Genomic DNA, 14132 nt, shown 5'->3' on the forward strand with positions numbered 1-14132 from the left:
GCAAGAAAAAAGGTATTTTTTTTATTATCTTAAGTAACAGGTACTGACAATCTCTATAGTATGAAATAAAATGTTTTTATATCATGCCTTGAATTTGTCTCTTTCTTTTCCACCTTTATGAGATGTCATGTAAAGGTCTGCCGTTTATCACTTTAAACAATATAGCATTGGTTAAATAATCTTTATCAAACACTTATTTGTCGGACATCAACACACATCGCCATCCTTCATGTTTTAAATTCTTTTAAATTGAAACAACTGAGCAGTTGACTATTTAACAACATTTCCTGTTTTTGAAGTAGGCTAAAGCACTCAACAAGGTGCCATCTTGTATCTTAACTGTGCTTCTCATTTTGTCACACAGTTAACATCAAAACTTCTAAACCTTCAACATGAAAGCGTGTAAAATAAACACTTAAACACGCTATGAAACTACTTCAAGAATCATTCACTGCGTTTAATGCAAATTCAAACCACAAAGCATATGGCGTCCTGAAATCAGCAACCCGAGGAAATCAAAACCGTGCTCTCATGTCTGACACACACACAGCGCCTCTAGTGGCTCAAAATGCAATACACCTGTTTCACATTTAAAACAAATCACTTCACTCTTGTTTTAGAGTCGGTTTGAGGCTTGAATTACATAGACAGCATTGGGAAACACAGAGTTTGGCTACAGAACAGAGCAGAACTGCAAATATATTTTGGTCCCCTTGTTAAATTGGACCATGAGATCATGCAATGTTCAGATTTTATTTATTAAGTAATATGTGCACACTGTAAAAGAAAATGCTGTACATTTACATTGTAGCAGAAAGACTAAAATATCTTTGACAAATACATTTATAGTTATAAATCTGTTACAATGCTATTTAAATAATAACAATTATTTTGAAAACTGCAAAAAAAAATCTTTAAATTAGGATTATAACAAGCTACATAAAAAACAATACTGAAAGTATTTAATGTAAATGTGAATTAAGTTCTTGTAAAAATAAAGAGATTTCAATTCAACAGAAGACTCCAGAGTTTGAACTGGTTCTGTTGATAGTGAGTCTTGTTATCGGTCACATGTTTGAGATTGAGGACATGTTGATCATTTAACTGAACTGTAGATCACATCAGTCGAACTGGGGGAAAATGAACCAAGAATACATTTATGAGATATATCTATTATAGACTTTAATATTTGGATTTGACACTCGTTCATTCCAGTGTTTAACACACAGAGCTGTGAAGAACAGTTCAAAGTTTATTACCAGTCAGGATCAGACGCAGGATTCAATTTGAAGTTCATATACTGACACTCCTCCTGTTCCTTTTCACTGATCTCTTTATTTCTGATGTATTTGACACTGGTATATTGAACATCATCAGCAGACACTGAGTCTTCCCTCTGATTGGCTGATACTAGTGAATAAAGTGGAACATCATTGGCTGAAGCTGCTCCTGCTGATCCACTAAAGTGATTGTCCTGAAGTGTTCATAAATAAAACGATCAGAATATAATGAGAGAAACATTTCAGCCATCAACATAATTAAATAAAATTGAAGTATACAGTGTTTATGTGATTGACAGACTTCAACTCTCCAAAATAAGTTCAGTACTTTAATAAACTCGTCATTGAAATCAAATGAGTCACGTGAGGAAACAAACACACTGTAACTCTGGTGTGTATAAGCTGGTTTACCTGATGTTGACTGTTAACTTCAGATCCACCATCTTTCCATTTTTTCCTGAAAAACATCAAAATTATAAATGTATGAAAAGACATGATTGCAAAATGAGGAACAGACACTTTCATTGAAGATATTTATTCATATCATCATTCACAATACTTACCATATAAAAATGATGATGAAGATGATGATGAAGAACAATCCTCCACATCCTGCTACAATCCCAGAAACTACAGAAGGACTCTGAACTCCTAAAACAACATGTTGATGAAGATCACATCATAAAAATGACACATTATTTACCATTAATGTAAATAATAATGTAAATACCTTTATCAGTGAGTGATACAGCAGCTGATCTCTGAGATCCATGTTTATTCTGAGCCACACAGTAAAACTTTCCACTCTCTAGAGGTCTGAACGTCTCTCCAGATCCAACAGATGATGTTTGATTCTCTTTATACCAGCTGTAGTTGTGAACAGGTGGATTTGATTCACTGCTGCAGGTCAGATTCACTGAATCACCCTCCACTATTACACCAGAAGAACTGATGGACACTGAGACATTCCTCGGTGCATCTACAACACATAGATTTTCATTATCATTTGCATAAACAGTAAAATACACAATATCAATGTACTTCACCGTCACAGAGCTACTGTTGCTTACACATCACATTCAGCATCACAGCTTCTGAATATTTCACTCCATGTTTATTTCTGGTCTTGCACTTGTATTTTCCACTGTGATCTGATCTGATACTTGAGATTCTGTAGATGTTTCCAGATTCTACAAGTTTTCCTCCTTTAAACCAGCTGTAGATGTGAACAGGTGGATTTGATTCACTGCTGCAGGTCAGAGTCACTGAATCACCTTCCACTATTACACCAGAAGAACTGATGGACACTGAGACATTCTGTGGTGCATCTACAACAGACAAAAAATCTATAATACAAACATCACACCCATTTTGTTTGTTTGGTAGTGAAATTGTCAAGAAACATTTATCTCACTAATAAATTGACATATTTTAATTTGTTCTGCATTATTGAGTTTATCAACTCTATAGATCAGGCTATATCCATTGTTACAGCAAATCTACGTTCAGGTTAGTGAGGGACTAAAATCCTGTATTTGCTGGAGCATTCTGGCACCCCAGCCGAGATTTCAGAGATCCGGCTAACTACTTGGCACTAGTTTAAGTTTATTTAGACCGTAGGGGCTAATGTTTCCGTTTAGGACTACAGAAATGTTGTATAACCTATCTAAATAGGATAAGTGTCAAACCTGTGGTTATTGTAATAATATTTTATCTAAGTGTAGGAAACTATGGCATGATTGTATAAAGCTACCATAAGAGAAAGTAAGATTGGTCTATTTATCTCAATGGGGTGGTCATGACCTCTGGTTAGAAATATTCATTTAATTCTCATAGTCTAAGGGGACCAGATCAAATAATGTTTTAGCAATGAGCTGTAGGGGTATCCATCTGAGCATTACATTGAGCCTCTGGCAGTGACCAAGACTGACGAGTTTGTGACCGTGAGACAACACTGTTGCTTACACATCACATTCAGCGTCGCAGCTTCTGAATATTTCTCTCCATGTTTATTGTTGACCTTGCACTTGTATTCTCCACTGTGATCTGATCTGATACTTGAGATTCTGTAGATGTTTCCAGATCCTACAAACTTTTCTCCTTTAAACCAGCTGTAGGTGTGAACAGGTGGATTTGATTCACTGCTGCAGGTCAGATTCACTGAATCACCCTCCACTATGACACCAGAAGAACTGATGGACACTGAGGTTTTCTCTGGAGGATCTAAAAAATGAATATGTAAATAGAAATCAATAGAGAATTGTTCCATATATAAAGATCTATTTCTGAACTGTTGCATGGTGAAACAATCTGATATTAAATTGTCACGATAAAACATTTCTATTCGTAGATTGGATTATTAAACAGTCATGTTTGTTATTTCATCAATATTTGGCATAAACGTAGTAACCTGGTTCTCTATGATATATTTTTATTCATACAACATTCAGAAATCTAAATGTGTGAAATGTTTGATCTTGTATAGTAATGTATAACTCACATTCTACATTGAGATGAACACCAGGAGAGCACAGATGTTCAGATACTCTTCCAGCAGCACATCTATAGAATCCTGAATCATGACGACTGACTGACTGCAGATGAAACTCATTCACTGTGTGTTCAGTTAATGTCTGTGTGTTTCTGTACCAGATGAATGTTGTTTCTTCAGTCAGTCTGCAGGTGGTTTTACATGTAAGAGTGACTGAATCTCCCTCTTTCACTCTCTGTTGTGTCTCCACCTGGAGGTCTGACAGCAAACAACAACAAACTCTCTGTGTGATCATCATCATAATACAGAATAAAATATATCAATATCATCAGAACATCAACTCTATCTATATATATCAGATCAGAGTTACACAATATAATGTCTCATGTCCTCTGTGTTTTTCCTCGATTGCTTAAACACATTTCTTGAAATTATGTCTGGTATTCCCAATACAGTAAACACAAATCCATAACATCTCCCACAATTCCCCAAACATCCTATTTTCAGGTCAAAATGAAGCTCTTTTCACAAAACCTTTCAAACTTGCTGAAAAACGAACTTTTCCACCAGACACAAGCCCTCAATAACACCCAGCATTTGACAGCTTAGAGTTTATACGAATATACAACATAAAGGAGTGCAGATAAAGCAAAATGCAAGAATGAGCTTAAGGAAAACATTTAATTACTGTAATGTAGATGAAGATGATCTTAAAAGACAAGAACTGTTCCAAAACTAAAGAACAATATGAACTTGTCATGCAACACAATAGAGTATTCAAATGCACAAATAACATTTACATTCAGGCATTTAGCAGATGCTTTTATCCAAAGCGACTTACAGAGAAGAGAAAGGAAACAATATAGTGAAGCGATTTGTCAATGGGAGGCAATGTAAAGAATATTGCATCCTCCCAATTTCGTAAAAGTATACTGCTTTCTGCAAAAATAAGCAACAGGTAAAAAGACAACAAATACACATTTCTAAACTTTGACAATCACAAATTTGAGGCTACACACGTGCTACAGTTTACTGGATACAGAATAGAGAAATGTATCTCACATAAAGTGAACTGTAATTATACTGTATGTTATGTAAGTAGTATAAAGCCCAGTATGATGATTCTAGGATGTGCTCCTATTGATATTATCCTGAGATTCTGATTGGTCTGTCATCAGTTGTGCCACTGAATGTTTACTGATGGATAAATGTTTGCTATTTGAGTTTACATCTTGACACTTCAGTTCATTATATTGTGTATTTGAGTCTTCTGAATGAGAACAGGGTCAAACCTTTGTAAAATGAGGCTGTTTTTGTGTGGGGTTTGTCCTAGTTGGTGTATTGTTTGTTCTGAGAATGTGTTTATAGTTTTCAGAAAATGGTGAATTGTTTCATGAATTGTGTGTTAGCAATGGAGAAAAACTGTAATATGATTCTGTAGATCTACCTGTGACATCAAGCTGAACTCCAGGAACTCCTGTCCATTTTCCACCTTGATGGTTTGTTGTAAATCTGCAGTAGTAGACGTGTTTATCAGCTTCTGTCACATTTGTCAGAGTGATGCTGTGAGTGTCTTTCTTTACACTTCGACAATCACGTCTTCTGTCTGTTGGTTTCAAACACAGGTTTGGATTTTCTTCACCAGTGTAAACAGCTTTTGTCCAGAAGGCTTCTTTGACCACATGGCCAGAAGGATATTTTAAATCACAGGACATTCTCACTGTTGAGCCTCTTAATGCACAAACATATGAAGGATTGTAATTCACTCCCCAATCCTTCTGACCATCAACCTCTGAAACACAGAATACAGGAAATGTCATCAAAAAAACTCATTTGCACCCAAGTTTACAAATTCTAACAAATTCTAAGTCTGAAATGGTCTGCGATATTGACTAAGGTTAATGAATCAGTGTTTACTCACTTTCAACAAGGAGATTAACACCAGGAGAGGACAGATGTTCAGATCCTCTTATAGCACATCTATAGACTCCTGAATGATGATGACTGACTGACTGTAGATGAAACTTATTCACTGTGTGTTCAGTTAATGTGTGTGTGTTTCTGTACCAGATGAATGTTGTTTCTTCAGTCAGTCTGCAGGTGGTTTTACATGTAAGAGTGACTGAATCTCCCTCTTTCACTCTCTGTTGTGTCTCCACCTGGAGGTCTGACAGCAAAACAACAACAAACTCTTTTTAAAATAATGAAGCTGCGGTAAATATTATCAAATGCACATTTTACAATTCATAAACAGGACAATAAAATCAAAGTTCAATCAAAAATTTCTTTTATAATTTACTCACCCTGCTGCCATCCCAGGCGTGTTTAACATTTTCTTATGATGAACACAGAATTGTAATATATAATACCCTGGTTCTTTGACATTTTTATAAACAAATTCATCGCCTTGCTTCAGACGACATTAACCGCTGAGGACATGTGGTTTACTTTTAGGATTGATGTGTGTGCTTTTTGAAACATGCCTCCATTAAACTGGCATTACAGAAGAGTCAGGATATCTTTTTATATTCTTGACTGGGATTAGATTAAACTGGGACAAGGCCTTTGTTAAACTAGGACATTTAAGTATACAATTATGCCTTACAAAAACATAACTGGTGTGTGCATCTTAAAACAAAATGTTGCCACTGATATCCACACTGATATATATTGTCTGGGAACTCCACCTCTTTGAACAATGAATAAACCCAAGAGGTATAATCTGTCAAACATTCGGCCGCAGGGCAAATACTACAGCTCAGAAAACATAATCATCGGCTATTCTCACAATAGTTCTTGATATTATCTTAATCCAGAATAAATTGTGGACTGGGCTTTCAGCCAGATTTCCATTACACGATTATCATGACCAAAATAATTCCCAACAACAATATTGTTGTTTTTCGAAGAGATCTATTATGAAATCAGTCAAATTCATCTTTGTTTTCTTTCTCTTTTATGATATTTCTTTTTGGGATTCTGTGTGATTCATGTAAACAACTTGCTTGATTTAAAATAATCCAGTGTCGTTGTTTTGTCGCCAGATGCACAACGGTTTTGTTTAAGGCATGTTTGATAAAACTACTTAAATGTCCACTGTGTCTGTTTAGAAACAAGCAGGCTGATCACTCTAATCATAATGAAATGCTTTAGTCAAAATCATCACAACTATGCATTCATCACATCAAAGTAATAATGACTCATGTCTTCTGTGTGGTAATATAATACCTGTGACATCAAGCTGAACTCCAGGAACTCCTGTCCATACTCCATCTGGTCTGTCTGTTATAAATCTGCAGTAGTAGACGTGTTTATCAGCCTCTGTCACATGTGTCAAAGTGATGCTGTTAGAGTCTTTATTTTCACTGTGACACTGAACTCTTCCTTTTTCTGGGTTCAAACACAGGTCAGGTGATGATGCATCAGGTACAACAGCTTTTGTCCAGAAGGTTTTATTGACCACATGGTCAGGAGGATATTTTAAATCACAGGACATTCTCACTGTTGAGCCTCTTAATGCACAAACATATGAAGGATTGTAATTCACTCCCCAAACCTGCTGACCATCAACATCTGAAACACAGAAATCACTAAATAATTCATCTACATTAACCTTTAATTGTGCATTCTTTTGCCACCGAAGATTTCTGTTTGTTGAATCAGTGTTTACTCACAATCAACACTGAGATAAACACCCGCAGAGGACAGATGTTCATATTCTCTCAAAGCACATCTATAGAGTCCTGAATCATGATGACTGACTGACGGCAAGTTCACTGTAAATCTTCCTTCAGGTAATCTCTGCCCATTTCTGTACCAGATGAATGTTGTTTCTTTAGTCAGTCTGCAGGTGGTTTTACATGTAAGAGTGACTGAATCTCCCTCTTTCACTCTCTGTTGTGTCTCCACCTGGAGGTCTGACAGCAAAATAACAACAAACTCTCTGTTTGTCTATCATCATAACACAGAATAAAATATATCAATATCATCACAACATCAACTTTATAAATTTATATCAGAGCAGAGTTACACAATATAATGTCTCATGTTCTCTGTGTGTTAATATGATTCTGTAGATCTACCTGTGACATCAAGCTTAACTCCAGGAGTCCCTCTATATTCTCCAATGTATCCACTTTCTGTAAATATCCAGTAGTAGACGCCTTTATCAGCTTCTGTCACATGTGTTAAAGTGATGCTGTAATTCTCTGTATTCTCACTCCGACACTGAACATTTTCTCTGTAATATGTGTCAGAACACAGGTTTGGTGACACTGAAACAGGTTGATATGTTGTTTTGGTCCAGTATGATGATGTGATCCAATAACCACGAGGATAAATACAGGACATTCTCACTGTTGAGCCTCTTAATGCACAAACATAAGAAGGATTGTAATTCACTCCCCAATCCCGCCAACCATCAACATCTGAAGCACAGAAATGATAAATATTTGTGTTTAAATGTCTTGGCATATCATCTTTATGTTTTTTTATTTTATTTTAAAAACAAAGAGTTCATATAATAAGACAAAAGAGTGAAGTGAATGGTTCATAAGCTCTTTTGAGAGAACTGAAGACTGAATGTATGAAGTGAGTGTATAAGTGTGAAGACTGAAGTGTGATCTGTACTTACCAGCAGTCATGAGCAGAAACATCAGAGATATTGTGAAACACGCCGCCATAGCAAACTCTACAATCACACAACATACAGATGTGACATGAGCGTAAATCTCATTTAACAGTAGGGGGGGACAATACACATAAAATTTCTCAAGAGCATTTTTTGAAGGGGACACAAATAATACAGTCAAAATTGTACTTAAGCGACAATATGCATTAGGTTCATAGGTTCATCATGCAGACTTGCAGTCATATTATAACTGAACTGAACTGTCACAGACTGTAATACAAGTCAGAGCTCTAGAGTCGAACAATTTGGAAATGCAATGCGACCTTATTTCTCAAAAATAATCAGAGGTCGCAGTCTCCGCAAATCTGAAAGTCTCCTTGTGATTCAACAACAGACACACATTAGGCCCATATCGTGGTCCATCACTGACCAGACATGTGATGCGATCTGGGAAAACCCGTCGGATGTCACGCTGGGAAGCGGGAAAGACAGTTCACCTATCAAAGTAAACCACATAACATGAAGAATAAAGGAGGATCCATGCACATTTCCGCCAGTCCTGTGTAAACTATGTCATGCAGAGTTGTTTTATATTCCATGTTTTCGTGAGATGACAGAGCTCACAGTCTACAGCAGCAGGAGTTATCACCGCTCCGCTGCTCATGCGAGCCGGACCGCAAACGCGAAACATAAAAAGTGATGATCAAAAGTCCAGACACTACACACATGATAAACAAAGCAAAACTTGCTTCAATGCTTGTTAGTTGTTGTCCGTAATGTTTGTTAGTTCACTTGTGTAGTGATAATGGAGCTCTCGTGTGTCCTGCACCATTTTCCTTACTTTCGTTTTCTTCAAACAGTTTTGTACAGTATTTTTATAGACTTCAACACTAGGATTTATTTATCTATTATTATTAAAGTAAGTCTCTTAGCAGTATAAATGACTTTTACTTGTGATACTGGACTGTAGTGTTTTTATTTTAACGTTCAACAAACTTTTGTTAGCTGGGTTGTATTTCAGGTTGTAGTTGTTGTGTTTTTTTCTGGGTAAATATTTTGTATTTTAAAAAGCTGATGTTCATCACTAATAACTCAATCATCACTATAATAATTATGAAATGGTTTGGGGATAAATCTGGTTCAGAATTAAAATGAACTGTTGTTTATATTTGGGTCAGCTCTGCTTTATTTGTTCTGATGTTTGACATGTGGCATAGCTTTGGCATGCCTGTGGCCAAAATCTGGCAAACAGGAGCGGACCGCACAAGTGCCATCATTCCACGCCGTATGTGGGCCAGATGAGTAAAGTATGGGGTGTAAGATGTGGGCCAGATGAGTAAAGTATGGGGAGTAAGGTGTGGGTCAGATGAGTAAAGTATGGGGTGTAAGGTGTGGGCCAGATGAGTAAAGTATGGGGTGTAAGATGTGGGTCAGATGAGTAAAGTATGGGGAGTTTGGTGTGGGTCAGATGAGTAAAGTATGGGGAGTAAGATGTGGGTCAGATGAGTAAAGTATGGGGTGTAAGATGTGGGCCAGATGAATAAAGTATGGGGAGTAAGATGTGGGCCAGATGAGTAAAGTATGGGGAGTAAGATGTGGGTCAGATGAGTAAAGTATGGGGTGTAAGATGTGGGCCAGATGAGTAAAGTATGGGGAGTAAGATGTGGGTCAGATGAGTAAAGTATGGGGAGTAAGGTGTGGGTCAGATGAGTAAAGTATGGGGAGTAAGGTGTGGGCCAGATGAGTAAAGTATGGGGAGTAAGATGTGGGCCAGATGAGTAAAGTATGGGGAGTAAGGTGTGGGCCAGATGAGTAAAGTATGGGGTGTAAGATGTGGGCCAGATGAGTAAAGTATGGGGAGTAAGATGTGGGTCAGATGAGTAAAGTATGGGGTGTAAGATGTGGGTCAGATGAGTAAAGCATGGGGAGTAAGGTGTGGGCCAGATGAGTAAAGTATGGGGTGTAAGCTGTGGGTCAGATGAGTAAAGTATGGGGAGTAAGATGTGGGCCAGATGAGTAAAGTATGGGGAGTAAGGTGTGGGCCAGATGAGTAAAGTATGGGGTGTAAGCTGTGGGTCAGATGAGTAAAGTATGGGGAGTAAGATGTGGGCCAGATGAGTAAAGTATGGGGAGTAAGGTGTGGGTCAGATGAGTAAAGTATGGGGAGTAAGGTGTGGGCCAGATGAGTAAAGTATGGGGTGTAAGCTGTGGGTCAGATGAGTAAAGTATGGGGAGTAAGATGTGGGCCAGATGAGTAAAGTATGGGGTGTAAGATGTGGGCCAGATGAGTAAAGTATGGGGTGTAAGCTGTGGGTCAGATGAGTAAAGTATGGGGTGTAAGATGTGGGCCAGATGAATAAAGTATGGGGAGTAAGATGTGGGCCAGATGAGTAAAGTATGGGGAGTAAGATGTGGGTCAGATGAGTAAAGTATGGGGTGTAAGATGTGGGCCAGATGAGTAAAGTATGGGGAGTAAGATGTGGGTCAGATGAGTAAAGTATGGGGAGTAAGGTGTGGGTCAGATGAGTAAAGTATGGGGAGTAAGGTGTGGGTCAGATGAGTAAAGTATGGGGAGTAAGGTGTGGGCCAGATGAGTAAAGTATGGGGAGTAAGATGTGGAAGAGTAAAGTATGGGGAGTAAGGTGTGGGCCAGATGAGTAAAGTATGGGGAGTAAGATGTGGGCCAGATGAGTAAAGTATGGGGAGTAAGGTGTGGGCCAGATGAGTAAAGTATGGGGTGTAAGATGTGGGCCAGATGAGTAAAGTATGGGGAGTAAGATGTGGGTCAGATGAGTAAAGTATGGGGTGTAAGATGTGGGTCAGATGAGTAAAGCATGGGGAGTAAGGTGTGGGCCAGATGAGTAAAGTATGGGGTGTAAGCTGTGGGTCAGATGAGTAAAGTATGGGGAGTAAGATGTGGGCCAGATGAGTAAAGTATGGGGAGTAAGGTGTGGGCCAGATGAGTAAAGTATGGGGTGTAAGCTGTGGGTCAGATGAGTAAAGTATGGGGTGTAAGCTGTGGGTCAGATGAGTAAAGTATGGGGAGTAAGATGTGGGCCAGATGAGTAAAGTATGGGGAGTAAGGTGTGGGTCAGATGAGTAAAGTATGGGGAGTAAGGTGTGGGCCAGATGAGTAAAGTATGGGGTGTAAGCTGTGGGTCAGATGAGTAAAGTATGGGGAGTAAGATGTGGGCCAGATGAGTAAAGTATGGGGTGTAAGATGTGGGCCAGATGAGTAAAGTATGGGGTGTAAGCTGTGGGTCAGATGAGTAAAGTATGGGGAGTAAGATGTGGGCCAGATGAGTAAAGTATGGGGAGTAAGATGTGGGCCAGATGAGTAAAGTATGGGGAGTAAGGTGTGGGCCAGATGAGTAAAGTATGGGGTGTAAGATGTGGGCCAGATGAGTAAAGTATGGGGAGTAAGATGTGGGCCAGATGAGTAAAGTATGGGGTGTAAGATGTGGGCAAGATGAGTAAAGTATGGGGTGTAAGATGTGGGTCAGATGAGTAAAGTATGGGGTGTAAGATGTGGGTCAGATGAGTAAAGTATGGGGTGTAAGATGTGGGTCAGATGAGTAAAGTATGGGGTGTAAGGTGTGGGCCAGATGAGTAAAGTATGGGGAGTAAGATGTGGGTCAGATGAGTAAAGTATGGGGAGTAAGATGTGGGCCAGATGAGTAAAGTATGGGGAGTAAGATGTGGGTCAGATGAGTAAAGTATGGGGAGTAAGATGTGGGTCAGATGAGTAAAGTATGTGGAGTAAGATGTGGGCCAGATGAGTAAAGTATGGGGAGTAAGATGTGGGCCAGATGAGTAAAGTATGGGGAGTAAGATGTGGGCCAGATGAGTAAAGTATGGGGAGTAAGATGTGGGCCAGATGAGTAAAGTATGGGGAGTAAGATGTGGGTCAGATGAGTAAAGTATGGGGAGTAAGATGTGGGCCAGATGAGTAAAGTATGGGGTGTAAGATGTGGGCCCGATGAGTAAAGTATGGGGTGTAAGATGTGGGCCAGATGAGCATGGGAGTAAAATTCATTTAACAGTAGGGGGGGACAATACACATTAAATTTCTCAAGAGCAATTTTTGAAGGGGGACACAAATAATACAGTCAAAATTGTACTTACTACGACACTAAGCAACAATATGCATTAGGTTTATAGGTTTATCATGCAGACTTGCAGTCATATTATAACTGAACTGAACTGTCACAGACTGTAATACAAGTGAACAAAAAAGCTTTTTTCCATTTATATATTTTTTGTCTCTGTTGTGAAGATTAGAAAACGACCTTCTCCAACTGAATGAAAGCTGTGCACCTTTTGTGGACGATAATATAGTGCCAACGTCACAAAATTGTAACCGGTATGTGCGCGGCTGTGTGTGACACGGGACCTGAAGGACCTGATCGGTGGCGTTAATGTTCACATCAAGTAAGGTCGCCTAAAATAAAACAATGCATGGGAAATGGCTTCGGCGTGTTAATGCAGTGTGTGACGTCCTATGTAAAAAGCTAACGTTAACTAGCTAAATAACGTTTTAATCGCTAATATAGCAGATTCATGGGAAAACATATTTATGACAAGAGAATGCGAGTTTAATTGAATTGAAACCCCCCCCGGGATTTAAGCCCATGGACATGAGATAAACATATGAACATCACAAACACTACTTTCTTTATCATTTCATTTAGTTTGTTTAGAATTCACATCTCATTCACACTCTGATGTGTATTGAGGATGATTTTAATCTTTAACAACTACAGTCATGATCACAAAAAATGTAAACACATGTAATAATTTCAACAAGCTTATTTTACAATATTAATTTTAAATTGATTTAACAAATGTTCACTCTGTCACAGCTCAGATTGATTTAAATTCTTAAAACAATGAAAATATGATCTTACCGTGCTGTGATGAGCCTCTCTGTCAATGCACATATAGGAAATGAACAAGATTTGAAGCCGTTTTTAACTGACGGACTGCTGGTGGTTTTCAGACTTACATAAGTGCTCATTGACGCTTAATGAATATTCTCTTCCTCTTTCTGAGAGTTTGTGTCCTTCATCTCAACAACATGAGCGGAACTCAAGAAATAAAGTGAATGAATAATTAAATGTATTAAGATTGAAAATCACATAACAACCAACATCATCATCATGTCAAAGCTTTATAGGAGAACATGTCACAAAACATTGAGGACAGCAGTCAGAAGATCAGAACTGCAGCTTCAGATGTGAATCATAATGTGATGTTTGTAGATGTAAGTATCACTTCCTCTTTCAAACACATTTGTGTGTTAAGAGCTACGCCCCAGTGCTCATCTCTCACCATGGGTTTTAAGATTCCGGGATGTCTATGAGAAGAAAACCCTGGTGTGCAGCTTCGGTTGGCAAGTTTGAAGAATCCTGTCTGAGGGTTTGGAGGCCCAAAGACCTCACAAGCCCCACAAACATCATGACAAAATAATATGTCAAATCAGACAGCAATTTCTGCAGTTAATCCCGATTAAATCAAAACCTTCCTTTCAGTTAAGCTCAGAGTGATAGAGCAGAATAATGATGATTTTATCTGAACATCAGACAGTATGAGCGATTCAAATCATTAGAGATGAATTTCCACATTGAAAGAAACACCAGGAACACGTTAGCAACCAGAGACAATGCTGCCATTACAACAACTGGTTTCATTTTTGGGTGAACTGTTCCTTTAAGATGTGTGTTTATGGTTG

General features: G+C 38.4%; 1 protein-coding gene across 3 annotated transcripts; it reads right to left on the reverse strand.

The window, feature by feature from the left end:
* Positions 1–520: 520 nt before the first annotated feature.
* On the reverse strand, positions 521–13637 carry LOC130408758 (sialoadhesin-like). Of its 3 annotated transcripts, XM_056732161.1 has the most exons (16): positions 13309–13637; positions 8832–8898; positions 8405–8461; positions 7854–8198; positions 7446–7688; positions 7000–7344; positions 5693–5938; positions 5219–5563; positions 3781–4029; positions 3246–3503; positions 2351–2608; positions 2011–2259; positions 1844–1931; positions 1692–1737; positions 1260–1474; positions 521–1130 (listed from the first exon to the last, which is right to left on the reverse strand). In XM_056732161.1, exons 2-16 carry the CDS (start codon positions 8836–8838, stop codon positions 1097–1099), a joined length of 2985 nt encoding a protein of 994 aa, XP_056588139.1. In that variant the 5' UTR covers positions 8839–8898; positions 13309–13637; the 3' UTR covers positions 521–1096. The 3 variants fall into 3 exon arrangements, with proteins under 3 accessions (XP_056588139.1, XP_056588148.1, XP_056588156.1); XM_056732170.1 differs by lacking the exon at positions 8832–8898; XM_056732178.1 differs by lacking the exons at positions 8405–8461; positions 8832–8898; positions 13309–13637 and having other exon boundaries at positions 7446–7722; positions 7854–7974.
* Positions 13638–14132: the final 495 nt, after the last annotated feature.

Source organism: Triplophysa dalaica, chromosome 2 (genome assembly GCF_015846415.1).
Source record: "Triplophysa dalaica isolate WHDGS20190420 chromosome 2, ASM1584641v1, whole genome shotgun sequence".
NCBI classification, from domain to species: Eukaryota; Metazoa; Chordata; class Actinopteri; order Cypriniformes; family Nemacheilidae; genus Triplophysa; species Triplophysa dalaica.